At 40.5% G+C, this 25,292-nt stretch overlaps 1 protein-coding gene across 1 annotated transcript; it reads left to right on the forward strand.

Annotated features, from left to right (window-relative positions):
- The first annotated feature begins 1,374 nt into the window (after nucleotides 1-1,374).
- On the forward strand, nucleotides 1,375-22,576 carry LOC114290288 (glutamate receptor 2.8). Its single transcript, XM_028234167.2, has 2 exons — nucleotides 1,375-1,929; nucleotides 21,793-22,576. Exons 1-2 carry the CDS (start codon nucleotides 1,630-1,632, stop codon nucleotides 22,213-22,215), a joined length of 723 nt encoding a protein of 240 aa, XP_028089968.2. The 5' UTR covers nucleotides 1,375-1,629; the 3' UTR covers nucleotides 22,216-22,576.
- Nucleotides 22,577-25,292: the final 2,716 nt, after the last annotated feature.

Here is a 25,292-nt window from a genome sequence, read left to right on the forward strand (position 1 = left end):
CAGAGATGTGTTAAAAAGTTTGGTAGACAAAATTAGTTTCGCGGTAGATTAGGAAAACAGAGCTTCGAAGCTTTGTTTTGCAACTTGGGTGCTCTCATACTAGGTTGTTGTATCCAAAGCTCAAAAACAAACACCAATAACACTTCCACAAACAAAACAAACAAGATATATATGGTTTGGCAATGTGCCTACGTTCATGAGAGGAAATTTCACTAAATGGAGGAAGAAATTAGAAAACAAGATTACAAATTGAGGAGAAGGTGGCAACACTCTCAAACTCAACTCACACTCTGATTACTCACTTACTTCCTCTTTATTTGCAATGATTTTGTATGCTACATGCATCTCGATCAGGGATGGCCTTGACTTTTGGGGGGCTTAAGACAAACTCAGAAAATGCGACCTCAACTCTCATACATATTTTAAAATATATATATTGGTAAAATAGTAACAATCTTCTATTTATTTTTATTTTTTGCGTTCTATAAATTTGTTGCATATGGTACACATAATTATTGATGTAAATCATAATTATTGAGATAAATTTTGAACATTTTCGATTATTAACACTATTAATTTATTCACGATTTTTCTTTACGTAGTAAATGAAATTGTAAAATTTAATTAACTTCAACTTAAAAAAAAAAAAAAATTCTCGAGAAGCAATTGTCACTCGTATAGTCAAACAATATTCTATAAATAATTCATATATTTGGTAACCATTTTTAAATAATTTACCAATTCAATTGTTTATTAAACTCTCATTTTTAAACTACTAATATTATAATGTAGTGCTTAGTTCACTGAAATAAAATTGAATGGAGTGGAATTCCTTAGTTTCTTTATAAAATTAATAGTCCCTCATAACTGTGAATAATAATTTCATTTGTAATCTTTTTTAATAAATCAAACGTGAAAGTGGACATTATGATGAAATAATTACTCTAGTCAGCTTTATTTTAATAAACCAATAATAAATTAAAATCGAAATAAATAGGGATTCCCTATTTATACAGAAAATTTGGGAGGCAAAAGGGTACTTTGCCAAGTCATCAACTTACCCACTTGCTTGCAAGTTAATGCTCCAGCTTCAGCTTCTAGAACCACAAGTTGCCAATTTGTAAAACTTCCATAATGTGAGTCAATTCAATGACTTAACTCAATGAGTTAATATAACACAACTCGACCAAATCCGACCGCAAAACCATATCTTACTGTTGGTCAATTTCGAACAGAACACCAGTCGAAATCTGTTGACTACATTTTTAATCCACCATATTGGGTCGGTTGACGGGTGGATAGGAAAACCAAGCCGGTCTGACCCATGAACAACCCTAGATATTACAAAGGCAATAAGAGAAATAATTTGAGTTTGATAATCAAGAACCAAAAAAAAATAGAAAATAATAATAATAATAATAATGGAAACAACTTCACAAAATACAGTAAGGAGATAAAAAGTAGTGAATAAATCCTTGCATAGCATTGCTAAGTGGTTTGTTAACAGAGACGCATGATCATGTGCTGCAGGAGAAAAGGGTTCATAGCAATTACACTCGCGTGGTAGTTTTGGTATGGCTTTTCGTGGTCCTTGCCTTAAACTCAAGCTACACAGCCAATTTGTCTTCAATGCTCACAGTGTCAAGGCTAGAGTCGAGTGTGACAAATGTAGAGTGGCTAAGGAGAAACAATGCAAAGGTTGGCTGTGATGCTGATTCATTTATAGGGGATTACTTGGTGAACAATCTCAAATTCAAAATGGACAATCTCAAGAAAATCCACAGTGAATATGACTATCCTTCTGAACTGCAGACCTCCAACATCACTGCAGCATTCCTTGAACTCCCCTATGAGAAAGCTTTTCTCTTAGAAAACTGCAATGGATACATTGCTACTGAGCTTCCCGACAGATTTGGTGGATTTGGATTTGTGAGTATCTTTTGCTTTTTTAATTTTTATTGTTTTGTTTTGTTTTTCTTTTGGATTTGAAACTCCTTGATTGTCTCTGTGTTCCTTGAAATTAAGATTCCCTATGCAACAAAACAAACCAACACAGATTGATCAGTGGGTAAATCACAAATATACCCTATGAAATTTGTTTAAAATATGATTAATTTGCCCCAACATTTCTAGAAATTACATTCCGTCCCTTGGAATTTTTTAATTTCATAAAAGAATGACCCTTTTATTAAGAATTCATAAAGTCAATTAATAGTTTGTAATGATGTTAGAAATTTATTTCAATTAATAATTCAAGTAATTTAATCATTGTATATGAGAGCAGTTAGGAATTTTATTTTTTCAGTTAATTCTGTTACATAAAAAAATTCTAACGATGGGGTACTTGGAATTTTTGAAATCACATGAGCAACCCATATTTTAAATAAATCTCAATGAGTATATTTGTAATTTACCATTTCTTTTAGGACAAACAAAACAAACACAACACACTACTAATACATGGGTACATACAATATAGGGAAATTTTATGATACCATATGCACCGGTTGTTACGACTTTTTTGGTTTTTGGTTTTGACCTAGTGTGGTATTAACGCACACAATGTCGTTTGGAAATACCCTTTGTCCCAAGCAGACTTTCTTGATCCTTAAGTTGGTACCTAAAATAGGAATGAGCACTCCGATCGAGGGTACCGGAATTAGCACTCCAATGGGCAAGTTAGTATTCTCATGTTTTTCTTATATCACAAGTTATCACTTTTTTCTTACATACCTCCTCTTTGGCTGATGCTCCTCCTTTTTATATTGCTCTCCAAGGACCCACTTTCTTATTATGGACACCTCGCCCTCATAGCTGGGCCCCTAATCGTTCCATAGGATCCGTGGCTTAGTCGGCCCGCAAGCTAGGTTCTAGTCGGCCATAGCCCTGCTTAGTTCGATCCGGTTACAGGCCGACTTATCTTCACCCGTCTTTTTGACAATCTTGCCGACTTATATACGCCTCATATTATATTCAGCTCCCACAATTGACCCCAAACATCCGAGTAAGGTCATTCCGGTTGGCATGTTTGGTTAATTGATACGTTCCTCTCGGTTACCAGATCAGACAGAAACCCTTGAAAGTTAGAAATACCGCGGTTGCACTCCTTTTAGTACTGATTCGTCAGAATAGGAGCGATATTTTAATCATTACAACTTCCTGCCCTTTCATATTTGACAATCATTTAATGTTCGATTTGAAAACTGTCCCTCCGTATATTCTTGAATTGAAAGGCTCTCAACTTTATTTGGCATCCTTCTCACCAACCTCCTTTAAGACTTTTGCAATTCCACTGCCTACTGTTCATATTCTTCTTCGACTTGTAAGTTCCTATTTCTCTTCTCATTCTGCTCTCATTCCAATCCCTTACGTGTTTTGTTTTCTAGTACACATTTTATTTGTATTCCGTCTTAAATGGCGAGGCATTTTAAAGCCCTCCTCTTAGAGGAGCGAGTTACAGCCTTCCGTCGTCATTTTTCAATCCTAGATGACACCCATCGATCCCTTGTTGCAGACGGTGCGTTGGATATGGGGACGGTTGACACAAAAACCATTATTTTCCCTCTTTTGTGCATCGCTGAGGGTGGAGTCCGATTCCCTATCCATCCTTTCTTTAGGACGACCCTGCATTATTGGGGTCTAATTCCCTCTCAACCTAATGTGAACTTCTACCAAATAATCAAGGGTATAGTAGAATTGAATAGCCGACTAGGTCTTAACCTAGGCATCCCAGTTATTTGGCACTGCTACATTACGGCGAAATCACCGGTCGGTAGGGCTGCTACTTTCTGAGAGCTAAAGACGTAGATCACCACTTGATGACCATGCTTTCCAGCTCTGGCATAAGCGTTGATGATGTCATGGTCGCCGTTCGAGGTAATTTGGAATTCAACGAGGGAGAAGATCGCCAAGTCCCAATACTGAGGCAAAAAGGCAAGCCAGGTGGCTGACTAGAATTGTTATTTTAAATAAACTATCTACTCGGCTTAACTACTAGATGTTGATCATTATTTTTGCCATGCAGGCAATGACTTAAAAAGAGCACTGACATCGGCAACGAAACCGTTCTTGAGCAAGTAAAGGCGGTCCTTAATTACAAAGGCCGTGCAAACCTTCAAGGACAAGGGCACGTAGTTCATGTTTTCCTGAGGTACGGCCCAAACTACTCCACTTTCTCGGCCACATATCATATCCTTGTGCCGAGAGGTGAACTACAGCCTACTGCACTTATATTCCATAGTTACAAAAGTCTAAGGGATATTGGTGTTGAGGATTCTGACGCCGTCGAACAAGTCGGCGAAGACGAGCAAACAGAGGACCGTGTAGAGGACCAGGAACTTAACAGAGAAATTGAATTGGTATTTGAACACATCAGCCCTGACCATCATACCGATCACTTCTCCATCTCTGGCCGAGTAGCCCTATCTGCTCTAGAAGATGACATTTTCATCGGTTTGGAGTAGGGCTATTTAAAAATCCACTCAAAACGGTAATCCGGACTGAACCAGGCCAAACCGTACAGTTTGGTTAGGTTCTATTTAGAACCGGTTCGGTTTCAGTTCAAGAAATATTGAGAACCGTAAAAACGGTTCAGTTAATGGATTTTATGAAAAAACCATGGTTTGAACCGAACCGAACCGAACCAAATTTTAAGAGATATATATATATATATATATATATAATATTTAATAAACTATAGCAGTCCTTGAACCATGCATAAGTGTTATTTAATATGATATATATAGATATATAATATTTAATATTATCATATCAAGTTTTATTTTTATTAATTTGTTTTTTGTAATTATAATGATATTAGGATGATATAGATATGTAATCTTGAGTAATGCCTTAATATTATTAGTTTTTATCATGAGTTAAATATAATCAGTTTGAGTAATTATTTTGCTAATATTAGCAATTTATTCTTGTAAATAGAAATTTTTAGAACCGTGAACCAAACCGCAACCGAACCGTTATTTCAGTTTGGTTGTGGTCCGATTTTACACGTCTAATGGTGTTGTCTAGTTTTGAAAATCACAAAACCGTTAGGATCGGTTTGGTTCTTGGATTTTCTCATAACCGAACCAATCCGGACCTTGTACACCCCTAGTTTGGAGAATCTTCCTAGGTCCGAATCCGAAGCAGAGGAGATAGGCAGAGAATCTCTTGCCCAATTTGCCAGACGACGAAATGCAGAAAAGATGGCGACTAGAAGGCAAGTCGACAGTACTGGGGGGGGGTCAAGTAACTCTAACACGTGAGGTTCCTCCAGAAGAAACGGTCTGCAAAACGATCATGGCCGAATTGATTCCTAAAGAGCGCCAGACAGAAGTTGTGGGAGCTGATCTTCTAGGGAATAAATGACCTGCCAAGATCATAACCGATTTGTCAGAGGTGTGGATTGATAAGCGGCCAAGGATGTAGATGCCGTTCACCACAGATGATTTATTCGAGCCATTTATCATCCAATCACGGATGAAGAATACGTCGGTTCTCACTAGCGGGTCGGCCATCAAAGATCCTGTCGTGGCCCTAAGTATGGTTTTGGCTCTCTCTTTGCCAGAAGACAAGGCTACTTTCCGTGCCAAACTGGATGTCATCTTGATTGCTTTGGTTGCGCAGTCGGCCATATCGGTAAGTTGTAAAGATAAATAAAATTTCCCTTCTGACTCGGACTAACATGTTTTGGCTTCATTGCTTTGTTATGGGGCGGGAAGGATTGTCGAGAGCCGTCATCATTATGATGTCGTAGAGTGACTCAACATCCTTGAAGGCCAACAAGAAGTAGAGAAATGCAAGGCCATAGCTGCATTTGCCAATTTTGCTGTGGCAACGGAGAAAACTGAATCTGAAGCCACGAAGGGGGAAGAAGAGCAAGCGAGGGCCGTTGCTGTTCAGGAGAAAACGTAACATGCCAACCTGCTTCGTAGGGCCTTCGAAGAGAGAGTAAACTTGATAAATGGCTCCCTCAAGTTGGCTCAAGAAGAAATCTCAAAATTGAAGGCCGATCTTGAAGCGGAGAAGAAGGCAAGAGAGCTCGCTAAGGCGGATGCGGCCAAAGCTTTTGATACCGGAGAGCTTAAGGCCAACGAGTTATACACTGATGAAGCCCTGAAGTTCAAGAATCGAGGTTTCAAGCACCGATGGCTCAAAGCTTTGGTGGCCGCCAAGGTGACTCTCGATCAGCCGATTCCCTATGAGCAGTTGGAAGTCGAACCACTGGAATCGGATCCAGAGGATTTCGACTTTTGATCGGCCGGTTTCGTAATAGATACATTTTCCTTTGTTTTTGTTTGTTAGCTCTTATTTTGTTAATTCTGTTAAACGGTTTAGTTTTTGTACTAAGGCCATGTTCATGTATAAAGAAACGAATGTACTCGTGCAGTTTATTAATGAAAATGCTCGTTTTGCTTATGATAGTGTGAATGATTATGCATTAAAACTGAAATGTGCCATATTACAACACTAAGAATAAGAACATGAAACATTTTTAAGCCGAATACCATAAAAACAGCATGTTCATGGGGTCAAGTGGGGCATTATTTTCTTAATTCGGCAAAATGTTAAAAAGCCGAATAGATTAATAAATCTGCCCTTGCCCTAGTTGACCTTTGAACGTAACCACCGAATACAAGAACAAAGCATGTTCACGGGGTCAGGTGGGGCATTATTGTCATGATTCGGCAAAATGCTGAAAAGCTGAATAGATGAATAAATCTGCCCTTGCCCCAGTTGACCTTTGAGCATAACCTCCGAATACAAGAACAAAGCATGTTCACGGGGTCAAGTGGGGCATTGTCTTAATTCGGAAAAATGTTAAAAATCAGAATAGATTAATAAATCTGCCCTTGCCCCAGTCGAACTCTAAGCGTAATCACTGAATACAGGAACAAAGCATGTTCACGAGGTCAAGTGGGGGCATTGTCTTAATTCTCCAAAATGTTGAAAAGTCGAATAAATTAATAAATCTACCCTTGCCCTAGTTGACCACATAGCATAACCGCCGCATACAAGAACAAAGCATGTTCACGGGGTCAAGTGGGGCATTGTCTTAATTCGAAAAAATGTTGAAAAGCCGAATAGATTAATAAATCTGCCCTTGCCTCGGTTGACCTCTGAGCGTAACCGCTGAATACAAGAACAAAACATGTTCATGGGGCTAAGTGGGGCATTGTCTTAATTCAAAAAAATGTTGAAAAGGAAAATAGATTAATAAATCTGCCCTTGCCCCAGTTGACTGTTGAGCATAACTACCAAAGATGAGGCGATCGTAATCGCGAGTGCTTCATAATCATTGCTTCCACAATTAATAAGCGGGGTAGGCAAGTGTGTGAGGGGCCTGTGGCCTCGTTAAATAGACACTGTTCAGACCTAGCTGAGTGTGAGAGAAAAAAGCGCACTGCGTCGACCTGAGCAAGTCTGTATGTCTAGCAGAGTATTTTTCAATAATAGAGGTGAGGGAAAGACATTAGCTGAACTGGATGGAGAAATAAACTGCAAAACTGGTGACGAACCCTCCTAAATGGATAATATGGCATCGGAGGATCGGGTGAGGCGTCAATCCCCCTGTCGATGAAACAGGTCCCCAAGAGAGGGTGAGGTAGAAAAATTGCCAAGGAGGGGGGTGCAACCACGAGGGAACTCAAGGACTGGGAGTGCACATGCCTTAACGCAAAACGAACCGGGCAGGCCACCATGCCTGTTAAGTTTTTCTGTATTTATTGGGAACAAACCAATGATAGAAGCAGATTCAATTTCCATGATTTGAACGTGGAAGTAGAGTTTACTTGGAAATTTTTTTTACCCGAAGTGCAACAATCAATGATCGGACGGGGTGACTACGAAATTTTCAAGGAGGGCGTCCATGGAGTGGTCAAGGGACTCTATAGCTCATATGAAATTGGCATGCCCCTTCATGCTGCACAAAGAGAAATTGAACAAAGAGACGGGCATATTCAGAGCTTGGAGCACGGCACGGAGAAGGCCGAGAGCGAGCTAAGAAGAGCCAAGGCTGCCGAGACTTAATCGATGGGCGTAACGAACCTAGTCGTAATAGATAGAGTAAACCAGCGCCTGCTAGATTATGCCATAGCCGATCGGGATACGGCAAGCATGTTCGCAAAAGAAGTGATAAGAACATGGGCCTATGAAGAAGGCTTTTTTGACGATCGAAAAATTGACATTGAGAAGACTAGAGAAAAGTTGGTGGATGACATTTGCTAATGCGAGAACTGTGGTTTCATGCACGGATGGATTAAGGCCTTGCAAGCCGCTGGTATGGACTCGGTGTCTCCATTGTACCAAAGCTATAAATTTTCCTTCGAAGCTTATGACGCTGAAAGACTGATGATGAAGAAGAAGGTCCCGATCTGGAGAAGGCCTAAATAACAAGAAACCATGTATTGTACTTTTTATCTTAGCAGGACCCATGTATTTGTAGTAATAAACCATGTATTGTTTGAAATAAATATTCATTGTGCTTGTTTGTTCAATATTTTGGTTAGCTTTGTCAAAATTGCACCAATTGTGGCCCCATGCGACTCTATTCCTTTTAGCTTATTGTTGTATCTTTGGAACTGCTTGTGTATTGACCTTTGCAATTAGATTACTAAAATGTGCTGATTTCTGTAATTCTAACCTTAAAAACCCTTGTGGTGGGCACTCCAAATTCGGAGGTTTATGTGGTCAATTATGTCAAACACCAAGAGCATTCCAAACTCGGAGGTTTATTCGGCCAATCGTGCCGAGCACGAAGGGCACTTCTTCAAATTTAGAGTCTTTGTAATGGCCAAATGTGATCAAGCATGAAGGGCACTCTGAATTCAGAGTCCTTGTAATAGCCAAACATGATCAAACACGAAGGGCGCTCCGAATTCAGAGGCTGATTCGGCCAATCGTGCCAAGCACAAGGGCACTTTGAATTCGGAGGCTTATTTTGCCAATTATGCCGAGCACGAAGGGTGCTCTGAATTCGGAGTCTTTGTAATGGCTAGACGTGATCAAGCATGAAGGGCACTTCGAATTCGGAGGCTTATTCGGCCAATCGTGCTGAGCACGAAGGGCACTTCGAATTCGGAGGCTTTTATCCATCGATGATTTTAAATGAGAAGGAAATGAGAAAGGCATATTATATTGCTGAGTAACTACATAGATGCACACACGCTTACATAGCAGCAAAAACAAAAATGAACTAGCATATTGTACAAGTTGGTTTAATGATAAAATTTATGCAAGTCGGTCGAATTCCACTGTTGTGGTAAACTTTTGCTGGCCATGTCTGAAAGGCGATATGCCCCTGTGCCGACAATCGAATCAATTTGAAAAGGGTCATCCCAGTTGGTGCCTGGTTTTCCATCTGCTGGGTTTTTAGTAGTAGGAAGCACTTTCTTGAGGACCAATTCTCCAGGAGCATAACGGCGCAACTGCATGCATTGGTTATATAATTTAGCAAGCTGCTACTGATATTGCGCTATGCGCGCAAGAGCTCAATCTCGGCGTTCCTCAAGCAAATTCAGATCCAAGGCCAACATCATGTCGTTACATCCTGTGTCAAAAGCCTTTGACTTCAGAGTGGGTAGACCGATTTCAAGAGGGATGATAGCCTCTGTCCCAAAACACAAGGCGAACGGTGTTTCTCTAGTGGGTCACCTCGGAGTGGTGCGGTGAGCCCACAATACACTGGACAGCTCTTCAACCCACTTGCCCTTGGCCTTTTCCAATCGTTTCTTGATTTCATCCAGGATCACTTTATTAGAGGCCTCGGCCTGACTGTTTCTTTGAGGGTACCTCGGTGAGGAAAAATAGGGTCGGATACCATATGTGCTACATAGTTCCCGATAGACACCATAATCAAATTGGGTGCCATTGTCGAATACAAGTGCTCTGGGTATGCCAAATCGAGTTATAACGCTTTTCCACACAAAGCATTTAATATTGACATCCCGGATATGAGCCAGTGATTTTGCTTCGACCTATTTCGTGAAATAGTCTGTTACAACGAGCAAGAATCGTTTGTTTCCCGAAGCCCACAGTAGTGGTCTGACGATATCAAGGCCCCATTGAGCAAATGGCCAAGGACTAGTAACAAAATTTAATTCTTCGACAGATAGGTGAGTTCATGGGGAGAACTTCTGGCACTGTTCACACTTCTTTACATAGTTCTCAGCATTAGTACGCATGGTCGGCCAATAATATCCCTGCGTTATGGCTTGGTGGGCTAATGAGCGCCCTCCAGAATGGGCATCGCAACTGCCTTCGTGTATTTCAGCTAAGAAGGCCTTGACTCTGTTTGGATGAACACATTTCAAATATGGCCCTGAGAGGGATTTTTTGTAAAGCTTTCCTTGGGGATCCAGGTAATATTGTAGGGCTTTATTCCACGGCTTACGAGCTTCTTTCTTGTCTATTGACTGTTGTTCTGAGGAAAGAAATACGGTGATAGGATCCATCCAACTCGGTCCTGAGTCAATGGTATTGACTTGAACAGGTACGGGGGAACTAATATTTGGCTCTTGGATGAATCCCACTTCGATGGTTTGTTTGATTTCTAAGTTAATGGCAGAAGCCAGGCAAGCAAGGGCATCCGCATGTGTGTTCGGATCTCGGGTTATCTAATTCAGCTTGTGGTGGTAGAACTTCATGAGCAAGGAATTCACCATTTTCATATAGTCCGCCATTCGGTCATTCTTAGTCGCATATTCCCCTTTCAACTGGTTGATGACTAATTTTGATTCACAAAAAACCTATAATCGTTAGGTGCCTAGGTGAAGTGCGTTACGGAGGCTGGCTAACAATGCTTCATATTCAGTCTCATTATTTGATGCATTGAAACCTAGTTTGATTTCCTGCTCGATTATTGTCACTTTGAGGATCATGATTACGACGCTTGCCCTGCTGCCTCGTTGGTTAGATGATCTATCACAATACATCTGCCAAATGTCTCCAACATACATTCTCTAGTCTGGTTGAGGTTGAGGGGCGAGTTGGTCAGACTTGAAGTCGGCGTGGCATCATGTAAACTCGGCTACGAAGTCGGCCAACACCTACTCCTTGATGGCTGTTCTGGGAGAAAATTGGAGGTCATACTAGCTGAGTTCTAATACCCATTTATAGACTCATCTTGATGCTACCAGGCTATGGAGCATTGCTCGGAGAGGATAGTCCTTTAGTACCTCTATAGTATGAGCTTAAAAGTAGTGCATTAGCTTTTTGACAACCACCACAAAAGCCCGGGTAAGCTGTTCCAGTGGTAGGTATCATGTTTTGACGTCGACCATCACCTTGCTTACATAGTAGATTGGTCGCTGCTCCCCGAGTTCCTCCTTTAATAAGATGGTGCTAATCGCTCGATTGGATACTGCTAGATACAAGATTAGCAGATTGCCTGGCGATGGGGTTGCCAAGTGTGGCACTAAACGAAGATATGTTTTCAATCCGTCTAGCACGACCTGGCACTTGGGGGTCCACTAAAATGCTTTGCCCTGCCGAAGTGTGTGAAAGAATGGTTGACAGCAATCTAAGGATCAACTGATAAACCTATTAAGAGCAGTGGCCATTCCCATTAACTTTTGAACTTCTTTGGCCGATTGAGGTGAGCTAAGTTCTATAATGGCCATGATTTGCCTCGGGTTGGCCTCTATTCTGCGATGGTTCACGATATAGCCTAGAAACTTGCCGGATCCGATGCCAAATGCACACTTCGAGGCATTGAGTTTCATTTTGTACTTTCGGAGAATGCCAAAAGTTGTGGCTAAGTCGACTAGATGAGCATGCTTTTCCTTGGATTTCACCACCATATTATCAATGTATACTTCCATGGTGTGGTCGAGTTGTTCTTTAAACATAGTGGTGACCAGCCTTTGGTAAATTTCCCCATATTCTTCAGTCCGAACGGCATGACCTTGTAACAATAGGTTCCCCATGGGGTAAGGAATGCGGTCTTTTCTTTGTCCTCCGGATGCATGGCAATTTGGTAGTAACCCCTATAAGCATCCAAGAAACTCATGCATTGGTGGTGCACAATTGTGTCCACAAGTTGGTCGATTCAGAGAATAGGAAAGCAACCCTTGGGACAGGCCCTATTCAAGTCCATGAAGTCCACACAAACACGCCAACATCCGTTTTTCTTCTTTACAACCATGGTATTGGACAGCCACGTGAGATAAGTTACTTCACGAATTGCTCCAGCTTCCAACAGCCTGTAAATTTGTCAATAACAACCGAAGTATGCTCCACGGCTGATCGTTGACTTTTCTGAATGAATGGTTTAACTTTTGGGTTGATGTTTAAATGGTTTTGGGCCACGCTCGGATCCACCTTGGCATCTCATACGGTGTCCAGACAAATACGTCAATGTTACCGAGTAAGAAGGAAACTAATTCTTGTCGTTCGGTGGCGTCCAGGGAAGTGTCAATCATGAAGAACTTGTCAGGTTCCCCTTTGATTCCAATCTGATCGAGATCTTTGGTTGCCTTATGATTGGGAGTTTTTTCGACGTCCTCCAGGCTTTCTTGATCTAGAACTTCAATCGAGTTCACTTCCAGTTCCTTCTGCTTCTTTGTTGAAATAGTAAGATAGCATTCATTTACCGATTTTTGCGAACCTTTGATTTGCTCAATGCCATGTTATGTCAGAAAGCAGAGTAACTGATGATAGGTACTTGGTACAGCCTGTATTGTGTGCAACCAGGTTCTCCTCATGATGAGATTATATGGTGGTGGAAATTTGACGACCAGAAACTCCACATCAACTGATTTGGTACCTGCACGTACTAATAGTGTGATCTTGCCCAAAGGGTACTCAGGGTTGGCGTTGAATTTGAACAGGGGATATTTGGCCAGTAGCAAGTCCAAATCAGTGAAGCTGATTTTAATAAAAGTCTTGTGATACATTATCTCTGAGGTGCTTCCCTGGTGGATTAGAATGCGTTTGACAACGAATCTGTTTACACACAACTCAACGACAAGGGCATCATGGTGGGGGAGCGTTACGCCTTCAAGATCGGCGTCGTCGAAGTTGATTTTACCGATCTCATGAGGCCGTTTGGCTGGTGTGAACGGCTTGGATGGTCTGGGTTGTAGTTGGATTGTATGTACCTGAGTTGGCGGCGGTAGACTATATGTCATGTGAATCACACCAAGTGGGGTGAATTCGGGCATAGAGCAACCGTGTTTGGTGGATTGCCCTTATGGACATGCCGTACCAGTCGGCCGTCTTGCACCAACTCCTCCAAATGGTCCTTCAGTGCATAACAGCTGTCAGTCTCGTGGCCATGGTCCTTGTGATATTCACACCGCCTATCCTTTATAGTGTTAGGGGGTCCAATCATCTTGGACAACCACTTAAAGAACGGTAGATGCTAGATTTTGGGTAGGATCTTGCTGATCGGCTATGCCAACTCCGTATACTTCTTGTCCGAGCATCTGGGACATCTGCTATCCACTTGATACTGCTTGTTTGAACAATGCGAACATTGTTCTCTTGATCTACGCGAATCACGTCGATTGTCTCATTTTGCTCGGCCCCACGACACTTATTGGCTAAACTAGACCAGATGGTGTTGACTTTACGACTTTCTGACTGGCCTTGATGCGAAGGGCATCATCTTTCACCTTGCAATACTCCTCAACTTTCTTCATTAGTGCCTGGACTATTTTGGGAGGCCGTTTGATCAACGAGCTTCTGAGAGGACTATCAGGGTATAATCTCATTTTAAAGGCGATGATGGCCATGGGATCATTGCAGGCATTGTTTACTAAGTTGAAACATTCCCAGTAGCGCACCGAATATTCACGGAGGGTCTCTTCTGGTTTAATTTGGATTGCCTAAAGAAAGTCAGCTTGCTTTGGCTGGACCTCGTTGGTGATGAATCTTGCCTTGAAGGATTTTTGGAGCTGATGAAAACTTTTTACTGAGGCCGGCTCCAGTTTATAATACCATCTGACGACCAATGGTCCCAGGCTGCTCGGAAACATTTGGCACATGAGTGCTTCATCATCAACATGCAATGTCATTGCTTGTTTGTAATAACGAATGTGATCTGCAGGGTCTAACTTGTCATCATGCAGGGTGAATGTTGGTGCTTTAAACTTTTTAGGCAGTGCATCCCTTGCAATGCGTCGTACAAAAGGATCGTGTTTATCCTCTTCATCCAAACCATCATCTCCTTTTCCTAGCTTGTGCCATACAAATGGACTTCCCTCGGATGAGCTTGACATGTCAACTCGCCCCTTCTTCCTGGGTTCCTGAGATGATGAGTTAGAAGCACTACTACTATCATGTTTCCGATGCTGACGCCGTTGATCATTCTTCTTCTTCTCTGGCGACCAACCCTGGTCATGATGTGTTACGGATTGTTGGGATTTGAATAACTCAAGGGCCAACCCCTTACTCAAACGTTCATTATCAGCTGCCATATCTTCCAGTTGTTGTTCGTTTTGTTTTTCTTGATCCATGATCATCTGTCTGGTTTCTTGCATTGAGGTTGAAGGCGAAGTTTAAGCCACTGGGTCAAATTTCAGGGCCTTCGGGAGGTGATATTCTCCGGACCAAGCATGGTTCTTGTTGTAACATCATCTCTTGGTGTACCATCGCCAGCAATAAGCGAAGGATCATCTGTTACGTCTACCATGAACGCACTTGAGTATTCCCATAGATGGCACCAATTGTGGTAATGTGGTTTGGAAATGCCATTTGTCCCAAGCAGACTTTCTTAATCCTCGAGTTGGTACCTGAAATAGGAATGAACACTCTGGTCGGGGGTTACCAGAATTAGCACTCCGATGGGCAAGCTAGTATTCTCTCATGTTTTTCTTATATCACAAGTTATCACATTTTTCTTACATACCTCCTCCTTGGCTGATGCTCTTCCTTTTTATATTGCTCTCCATGGGCCCACTATCTTATTATGGACACCCCGCACTCACAGCTGGGCCCCCAGTTGTTCCATAGGATCTGTGGCTTATTCAGCCCACAAGCTTGGTTCTAGTCGGCCACGGCCCTACTCAGTTCGATTCGATCACAGGCCGACTTATCTTCACTCGTCTTTTTGGCAATCTTGCTGACTTATAAACGACTCATATTATATTCAGCCCCCACAATTGGTTATATGACATTATTGTGGTTATGATCCAATTTTTTTTTTTGTTTGGTTATAACTTATTATTATTTTTTAATTATGAGTTCTATAGCATTGTGTTTTCATATATATATATATATGTGTGTGTGTGTGTGTGTGCACATGTGTGTATGAAAGATTAACAATGTTTATCCCCCTTTTCTCTCCATTTCTATCTTTCTTTTCTTTTTTCTTGCCATTTTTTTATGGTAATTTCATGTAATCCCAATGATTGTTTTACACAACTTCGATGATATAAAGATAAATGTTTCCATTTCTTCGTTCTTTGTTTTGCTCTTTATTTTTGGATAAATTTGTAGAAGGGCAAAAATTCAAAGTATTTATTTGGCCCCTAAGGTCACCTTGATTAAAGGAGCAATTATGATTAAAAGAATACTCTCAAAACCCTAAGGAAAGTGGGCCAAAGGAGAACCAAATGGAATCCAACCCGCAAGATTCGAAGGGACTATCTACGATAGAAGTTTCCTAGGCAACCATCTGAGGTGGGACCTATAATAGCCCAGTATCTAAGGTGACCTATTGAGGCACTGCCCCACTAGAAGACCATTTTGGCTCCATCTTCAAGATGTAAGTACTTGAGGACATCTCGTAAAGAAAGTCTCTAGGGTGATAACAGCCTCGAGCACTACTTTTTGAGGAAAAACTCCCCAAGGTGATAATAACTTTTGAGGGACGCCTCTTATCTACAAACAGAGACTAATGTTTGGTGTTGATAGCAGTCCCCAAAGTATTACTAGCTTGGCACTAATAGTAGTCCCAAAAGATCACAAGCTTGGCGTTGATAGCAGGTCCCAAAGCTTACTAGTTGGAGCTGATAACAAACCCTAGAGGCACCAGTGTACCGCGACAAGTCAGACTCATGATTCCTGCGAAGATGGATACAAGGTAGCCTAAAAGTAATGGACTCCTTTTCCATTTACCCATGTTAAGGATCTACCTCGATCGCATTGGCATGACCAAGGAAGCCCCCTTAGCCTTGGTACAAGGCACAACACAATTAAGATGAGGCCTTGTTGTGGCCTCCGCAGTGAGAAGTTGATAAGTTTGTGGATAGGTGCCTAAGAGTAGATGAGTCGCTGAGGTGGCTACAAGAATGGCTAATAGCATGCTATAACTCTTAAGAAGGTATGTTTTGAAAAGTTGTATTAAGTACATGAGGTGTTGTATGAAGTACCACCGAAAAAGATACCAAGAGCAGCACCTTCCGAGGGACGTACCAAAAATGGCACCTTCTGAGGTACACACTAAAAATGACACAAATTGAGTGACACATGTCCACCAAAGCCTGGTAGTTTGGATATGGAATATTCAGCGTGATTCTTAGTGACACGTGTCATCACTCTATTTGGCCATTTGGTTTGATTTGTACCAACAAAAAGCTTATAAATAGACCTACTTTTCTAAGGTTTAAGAACTTAGAAAAAAACTCTCAGGAGAACTTTTGGGAATTTGGGAGGGGTGCAACACATTTCTCTACAACCATATATTTCTTCCTAAACCACTTGCTCTACTCTCACCTAACTACTTACTCTCTAGCATCCATCGGATTATTGAATGTTAACATAGTTTTACCTCTCTAAATGCTACTATTAGTTTTGCCTCTCCACATTGTAGTCATTCACATTTAGGTTAGGGAATATATTGTCCCCCGTGCCAACAAAAAGGTCCTAAGACACAAGTTCAGCATGTAGCTCACGAAAGTGAGTAGGGTACAGATCAACAAGTTGTTCAGTAGTTACAGAGGCAATAGGGTTAAAAGTTCCAGTAGCAGTAGTGGTGGCCTCCAAGTTCATAGCCAATTCTATGAGATGAACTAAGTCGGGAGGAGTAATGCTAAGGTTAGCGGTGATGTTCTTAACTTCTTCAACAACCTGGGCTCGAACCACTTCAGTCTTTGGAACTATCGAAGATCGGGTATAATGAAAAGAACCCCCAGAAGCAGCTTTCACACTGGGCAACTCAAGCCCAAGTGATGTATCCACCCTATGGCCATTCCTAGGGGTCTTTAGAACATAAACATCACCATAGAAGGAAAAATAGTTAGAAGGGAAAGTTGGATCAGGAATGGAACTAAAGTTGGCAGAGCTGGGGGTCACTAGGCCTAAAGCACCCCTTACGACTTCATCTTCCCTAGTAGGGGAGGTGTCACCGCTACCTTCCGTTGCCACTACATCGTTAATAAGGAGTTCTTCATTGCCATCCTTCTCTGGTGCCAGAAGTCACTATTCTTTGAGTTTTGGGCCAATGAAGTAGTAAGCCAATGGGTACATCATCACCGCCATCGGAGTCTAAAGAAAGCCTCACAACATTAGATGGGCCACCTAGACCTAAGGGAGGAATAGAGAAGACACTGTCCCTCTCCGAGATGAATAGGCCCTAAACCAAGAAAGACACACTTATTAGAAACTAAAGTCAAATGAGTGCTAAGTGAAGAAAATTATACTAAGTATGATGGTACCTCACGAGTCTTTTCTTGGAAGGTGAGGCACTTGCCCCAAGAATCTCAGCTATAACTTGCAAACAAGTCATGCAGGAGACTTGAGGATGAGAAAGAAGCTAAGTTTGGAGAGATTCCGTTGGTGGTGTCTCTGTTGGAGTAGGATTTTGCAAAGCAAAAATAGAATCTTGTGAAGCCTTTGATGAGTTGCAAAGGCCAGTAACTTGAAGTAATTGAAGTTTCCATAAAGTCATTGGCCGCGAGCATAAGGAAGATGGAAAGATAAGTCTCTTGTGGGAATAGCTTCTATAATAGCGCAAAAGTTTACAAAGGAATCAAGGTTTTGACACTAATACAACCAGTTACGTGGTGTGAATGAGCCTTTTCTACACGAAAAGAGTAACTCCTAGCGAGTTAGACCCTCGCAAAGTATATCAGTGCAGTCATAAACAAAACAGAGAAAACTTCGGTGGAAATCTGAAGGCAGTGGAGGATCATGAGAAATGCCTTGGTCCATGCCAAACTGACATAGTAACCTATCTAGTTCGTATACCACACTTGAAATACCCTTCTCTTACCAAATAGAAAGGTACCTCAGGTGTATCATGGAGACAATCAGGAAAACGTTGTTATGGATGGCGCTTATAGTACTAAAATCCAAGTGTTTTGCAGAAGAGAAGCAAAAGGGGGCCCTTGAGATTCCCAGGAAGATGATGAGTGTGGGGACGAAATACATACTCATTGATATCGTCAATGTAATCAGAAAAAAGCTTGTTGCAGTCACTGTCAGACTAGGGAGAAATCTGCCCCAAGGAAGTGTTCATGGTCTTTGTCATCGCATTACCTTCAGTGTCCAAGATTGGGTTGCCTTGATCGTAAAGGACTGCCTCTGTAAAGGTAGGATGGAAGGTTTTGGGATTGAGGCCACTTGCGGGGAACCAATCGTAGAAGAAAGTGGAAAGAAACTGGTGTGTATGAAGCTGTTCACATCATCACAACCAAGTGTCCACGCTATGTCAGTATGGATCAAAGTTTAGGCAAAAGAAGAGATTCTTAAGAAAAAGAGGAGCCAAGGGCACTCGGGAGTCGCTGTAAAAGCGAATAACCAAGGGAAATACTAGTAGGTTGAGAGTGTCGGTCGGGTTGTTGAGAAAAATGAATATGGTAACAAAGTAGTGCACAAAACAAGCCAAATAGAGATTACTGCAATAATTAGCGCCTTCGACGAAGCAACGGTCGACCTCAGTAACGTTGCCCTAAGGTAGTTGGAAGGTTTTGAAAAAATGCCTCAACCAAGAAGCATAAGCAGTTTTGTCCCTTTCTGGCTTCTTTGCCTATAGTTCGTCGACGTCATCATACCACAAACCCTACTTCCAGCACTCATGGATGGTGGCCTAAAGAGCAGTGACTAAAGATTGTTCATCAATAGTGAGAGAGGCAATGTCAAAGGTATGATCACCTCGTACACTAAGCTGCATCAAAACTGCCACATCCTCCAAAATGGGGCCAACCACTTCTAGGACAGAACAAAAGTATGGGTGCTGTGGCTCCATTGAGAGACCATGGCATCAGTGTTGATCTGGATTTCCAAATAGATAGATCTCTGAAAATAGCAATACATTGAGGAGTTGGACGTCCCTCAAGCATTGTCCAAGGACGTCATCGCTGAGTACATCGTCTACCTAGTGGGCCCATCTAGCCAAGGGACCTGAATGGGTGCTATAATAGATGAATGAGTAAGGAAAGTCCACTCACTCAAAGTGAAGGACAGAGGAAGGGGCTACCAAGTTTGCATCCTCCAAGCTTGCCTCTAATAGGAGGAGTAAAGGTCCCTCCATGAAAGGGCAATGGGGACAAAAGCATCCGTTGACCTCTAAAACAAGTCAATAAGACCCACAAGGTAGGGAACCTTTCTTCACTCAATAATAGCAGGTATTGGCATATTGGCCAAGAAAATCCCCCTACAAATGCTAACCTCGCCAACTTAGTTTCTTGCCATGTGTGAAAACCTTGGAAAAAATAGAAAACTTTGAGAAATGGGGAAAGACTTCAGGAGCAAAGAGACAAGAAGAGAGAAAGCAAGAGTGGATAAGGAAATGTGGAGACCTATTGGGACCCAAGTGCTCATTTATAGGAAGTCAAGAGTCATCATGACTTTTCATAATCATCGTGTCGTTTTAGAGGTTGCACAGTCTCAGAACTCAACATGTCTTTTTAGAAGCAATGTAAGTTTGCAGTTGAAGGTGACATCATGCACGCATGGGAAAACTTATGTTCCTAATGCGTGCAGGAGGAAAATATAGAGAGGCTGAAATCATAAGTGCTGATTTGGCCCCTGAGGTTGCCTTGATTAAAGTAGCAATTATGATTAAAGAAATATGGGTAAAACCCTAAGGAAGGTAGGCCAAAGGAGAATTGAATGGGGTTCAACCCATTGGATCCAAAGGGACCATTTGTGGTAGAAGTATCCGAGGTAACCATCTGAGGTGGGACCTATAACAACCCAGTATCTAAGGTGACCCACTGAGGCACCACCTTACTGGAAGCCCATTTCGATACTGTCTCCAATATGCAAGTAAATGAGGACATCTCTTGAAGGAAGTGTCTAGGGTGTTAGCAACCTCAATAACTACTTTTTGAGGCCAGAATCCTCAAGGTGATGGCAACCTTTGAGTGGGGCCTCATTTCTACAGAAAGAGATTAATGCTTGGCGCTAATAGTAAACTCCAAAGCATTACTAGCATGGCGCTGATTGCAGATCCCAAAGCTCACAATTTTGGTGCTGATAAACGAGCCCTAAAGGTACCAGTACGAGACTCATAACTTTCATGAAGATAGATGCAAAGCAGCCTGAAATCAAGGGACTCTCTTTTCCATTTACCTAGGCTAAGGACATGCCTCTGTCGCACTAGCAGGACCAAGGAAGCCCTCTAAGGCTTTGTACAAGGCACAAGACGATTGAAACCAAGCCTTGCTGTGGCCTCCGCATTAGGAAGTTCAGAGGTTTCAGTTAAGAGGCTAAGAGTAGAGGAGTTACTGAGGTGAATACAAGAATGGGTGATAGCAAGCTGTAACTCCTAAAAAGGTATGTTTTGGAATATTGTATTGAGTAAAGGAGGTGCCATGCGAAGTACAACCAAAGAAAGTACTAAAAATGACATCTTTTGAGGGACGTATCAAAAATGACACCTTCCAGGGTACACACGAAAAACAGTACATACCGAGGGACACGTTTCCACCAAAGCTTGGCGGTTTGGATAGGGAATATTTGTGTAATCTTCAGGGACACGTGTCATCACTCTAGTTGGCTATTTGGTATGATCAGCACCAAGGAAAAACATATAAATAAACCCATTTTTCCAAGGTTTGATAACTCAGGAGAAAACTCTTAGGAGAATTTTTGAGGAGAATTTCTGGGGATTTTGGAAGGTGCTGCTCATTTTTCCACCGCCATATATTCCTTCCTAAACCACTTGCTTTACTCTCACTCGTCTACTCACTGTCGAGTGTTCCTCGAATTATTGACTGTCAACATAGTTTTGCTTCTCTAAGTGATACTACTATTATTGTTCATTTTGGACCCCTTACACCAACTTGTTTTAAAATTTGGTGAAACTGCAAGTCCCATAAATTTGCCATAATTACATTAGGCTTACTAAATGTCTTAATATTTTAATTCATGTAACACTTATCCATCTTTTCATCATTAATTCATTAATTGTATGAATGAAAAAATGATATTTTCATCTTTTAATAATAATATATATAATCTTACTAGGTTTTGTATTTTCACACTATTTCCATTAGTTTCAGTCACTTTAATCTTACTATAAGGAAAGTTGGTGTAATTATATCAAAACTATGAAATTTGCTAAACTTTCTTCAATCTTGAGGAGATCAGTATAATGTATCTTCTTTGTTTTTTAATTTTATTTTATGTATTACAAATTTCACCAATTATTATTGTTATTATTTGTTTACACCTTTTTTGTTTATTCAATGAACAACCTATGTCAGACCCATCATATAAAAATAACAATAATAATGACGATGGTCTGATTAAAAGAAGACAAAGCGCTATGTTCTTTCAAGCGAGTCAAACTTGTAAAGATCGATATCTATATATACATATTTAAGCCTAAAAGGATTTTAGTGTAGTTTACCATTTCTGTTTCTATATATCATTACTCAAATTTTACTCGTGGTTTTTACACAGGTGTTCCAGAAAGACTCTCCAATAGCTGCTAGTGTTTCTGAAGCCATTCTTACCTTATCGGAAAATGAAAAGCTAAAACAATTAGAAGCTCAGTGGTTCACCCCCTCGAAAGAATGTTTAGCATCCCAAACTACCATCACAAATGACAACCTGAACTGGCAAAGTTTTTGGGGTCTTTATGCCTTCTCCGGTATCACTTCTACTATTTGTTGTCTTTTATTCTTCATTCACCGGTTTTATCAACGCCGTCATCAGGTAAAGGAAGGCTACTCAACTACAAACCATGAGGACTTGTCAATTGAGTTGGTTAAGCTTGTGGATGATCAGTTGGATGGTCATTCAAACATGGCAACAAATAATCAATTACTAGAACCAGTCGTCATATCTGATGTGTCAAGCTATAGAAACCCTCATCTTTCATAATCTATAATTGGGGAGAGGAATCAAAGCTTTTTTTAATCCACCAATTTCTAAATTCGAACCCATATTCCTGACTTGCTTTGCCTTTGAATCTCCCCCTTCCATTTCAGAACTAAAAAAGAAACATGCATGAATACAAATCGCAGAATATTCACAAAAGGTTCCTTTGTGACTATTTTATTATTTGTTTGTGAATTCAACACGTGCAACTAAAGTGAGTGATGCAGCTAAAAGGAGCTTGAATCTTGTTAAAGAAGGTGAGACAACACATCTTCAATTTGTAGACAATCTTATCAGCTTTTGTAATATTTGTTGGTTAGTGGAATATGTGACCTAATTAATTTATTAAAAGAATATTTATTTTGGTTTGGTGTGGACTATAATATATATTTTTATATATTATATCGGATTTTTAGAGACCCAATGAGTATTTAAAATTTGTTTAGTGACAGCTAAGGTTTTAAGGAAAGTCCAAGAGGTTTATTAGGTGTGCTACTAATGTTGATATATTTTATATATAACAATTATTCGGTGGATTTTGTTCTCGTGCAATAAGCTTCCTATTCTCAATCAATTAATGCGTTTGTTTTGTTACACAAGCTAAGTGCTGTTGTGTGTATTCGGCTAGAGTGGCAGAGAACCAGTGCTCTGGTTTTGGGCTTTAGTTTCTGCTTCGGGTTTGCTTCGAAGGTGTGGTGCCTATTTTGATCTATTATCTTGGGTCTTCTATAACTTGTTTGGAGGACATTTGTGCATCTATTTTGATCAAGTCTTGCCTCTATTTATTTATAATTATTTGGAATTCACCTTAGCCTCCGTTTGGAAAGTGAGTTGACTTTTTAGTTTTTTGATTTTTTTAGCTATTTTAGCCTAGGCTAGAAAGCTTGGTTTGGGAAGAGTTTTTTTGCTGTTTTGGTTTTTTTTTTGTGAGAGAAGAGTGTAATGATTATGGGTTGGATGTGATGTTTTGTTTGTTGTGGCTAAAATAGCCAAAAAAGCCCTTGTCTTTTGTGAGACCATTTATGTCTCATTTATAATCGTTTGAAAACCTTTGGTTGATAGTGAAATTAAACTACAGCCCCGTGGATGTACCTCATATTGAGGGAACCATATAAAAATTCTTGTGTCATTATTGATTAAATTTTTCCGCATTAGTTTTTATTTCCTTTGATTGATTTACTTGTGGGAAATCATTTATTTCCCTAACAACTGGTATTAGAGCTTACAGTTAATTTGGGTTCGTTAATTTGTGTAAATCAATGGAGGGGAATGTAGGTCATAAAACTAGCTCCAATGGAAACAATTGTGTAATTTGAAAAACTGAAATGGAAGACCTATGATTTTGTAAATATTTGTGTGGACCTATTGAGGATGATAGTGACAAACTTGAGAGTATGAAATGTAACAATCTGTTCTGGGTGACGGCTCGAGCGGTCAATCGGTCGATTGAGTGGATGAGGCTTCCAGTAGGCGGGACCGCTCAAGCGGTAATGTGGTCTTTCGAGCGTAAAAATGACACTCCTAGTATTTTTACTGTAGCTCTGCAAAACTTCTGAGACCTTGCACTTACTGCTCGAGCGGTCTCTTTGATTTGACACATCACTCGAGCGGTGGAAAGTTCGCTCAAGCGGTCTGTTCGAGACATCGTATTTAAAAGTCAATCTAAACACTTTTTCTCTCATTTTTTTCCACACATTTTCTCTTTTTATCACCCATTTCCGAAACCTTAGTCCTAAAACACTTGATTTCTTTTAATTTTTACTAAGATCCATCCTAGATTTTCCTAAGGGGCTGGAGAACAAGCTTTACTCAAAGGATCTACCGATTGTTTCGTGCTATTTTGGAGTTTAGAGTTGGGTCTTCAACTTTTTGTCTTCAATCTTGAGGTAGGGATACTTTTAACCCATTACATAATTCCAGTTTAACCATTATTCATATATGGAAATTACTATATTTTTTGAGAGTCCAACCTATTTAAGTTCATAGCTTGAGTAAAAAAAATTGTTCCTCTTTCGATGTTCTTAAGGCATTTTAATGGTGATATCATTCTAGTAACTCGGGTCATTCTTATCTAATTTATTTAGGTGTCAGTCTTCTAATGTGTACTATAACTCTCCTTTTATTCAGACATATTCCCAAATGCATATGACTTAATCAGACTAAACAAATAATTTTGGGTTAAGTCTCAGTTATCTGAGCAAACAGATTCTAATAATTTCTCAATAATCAAATAAAACAAATGTAGATATATCAAATTCTGACTTAAGACTTCTTGCACGTACTAACCATATCCTCATTGATTTTTCCATTAAGTACCAACCTTCATTTTGATTAAGTGATTTGGAACACCCTTTTGGTTTTGGACAATCTTTCACTCAATGCCCTATTTCTCCACATCCGAAGCATGCTCCCGTGAGTCGATGACACAATTGCCTATGAGGTTTATGACACATTGGACATGTTGGGGCAACTCTACTTCTTTTATGACCTTGCTTAGGATGGCTTGCTTGTTCTATCAAAAAATTCTGAAACACATTCTTTGGTCCCCTTATTGATTTCACACTCAACTTTTTCTTTTGATCGTGTAGTTTCTCACGACCTGATTGCATAGCTTTCATCATATTTTCTATCACTTCATCAACTTTGTCTAATCACTTCGATAAGGATTCAACTTCCACTTCATCCTTACATTTCACCATCTTTTCCTAAAGACACAAGACAAAAGTGAGTAACACTTGAGGTAATATCGATTAACATAAAACATAACATTATACATAATTAATTACAAATCATGCAACCACACAAAGACATTGGTAGGGTGACCTATTCATTCCCATGGAATTTACTAAGAACTTCCGATTCAAAGCCATGTCGGCCGAACGTGATTCCAATCGAACTTTCAAGGTCATTCAACAATGGTATAAGGCTCTACGGTTCATACATTAGGTCCCTCACCAAACCAATACCTTCTTCAAGTCAAACAGTTTCCTAATTTTCAATCACTATAGCTCCACACTCTCCATTGATCATCAAATACCTTAACTTCCCAAATATTCCCATATGATTTTCATGGCTTCTAG

Source organism: Camellia sinensis, chromosome 9, assembly GCF_055761805.1.
Source record: "Camellia sinensis isolate YWXY chromosome 9, ASM5576180v1, whole genome shotgun sequence".
Taxonomy (NCBI): Eukaryota; Viridiplantae; Streptophyta; class Magnoliopsida; order Ericales; family Theaceae; genus Camellia; species Camellia sinensis.

Coding starts and splice junctions, on each gene's coding strand:
- LOC114290288 (XM_028234167.2), top strand. CDS start 1,630: ATGCTCACAGTGTCAAGGCTAGAGTCGAGTGTGACAAATGTAGAGTGG. Junction 1,930..21,792: donor GATTTGGTGGATTTGGATTT/GTGAGTATCTTT, acceptor GTTTTTACACAG/GTGTTCCAGAAAGACTCTCC.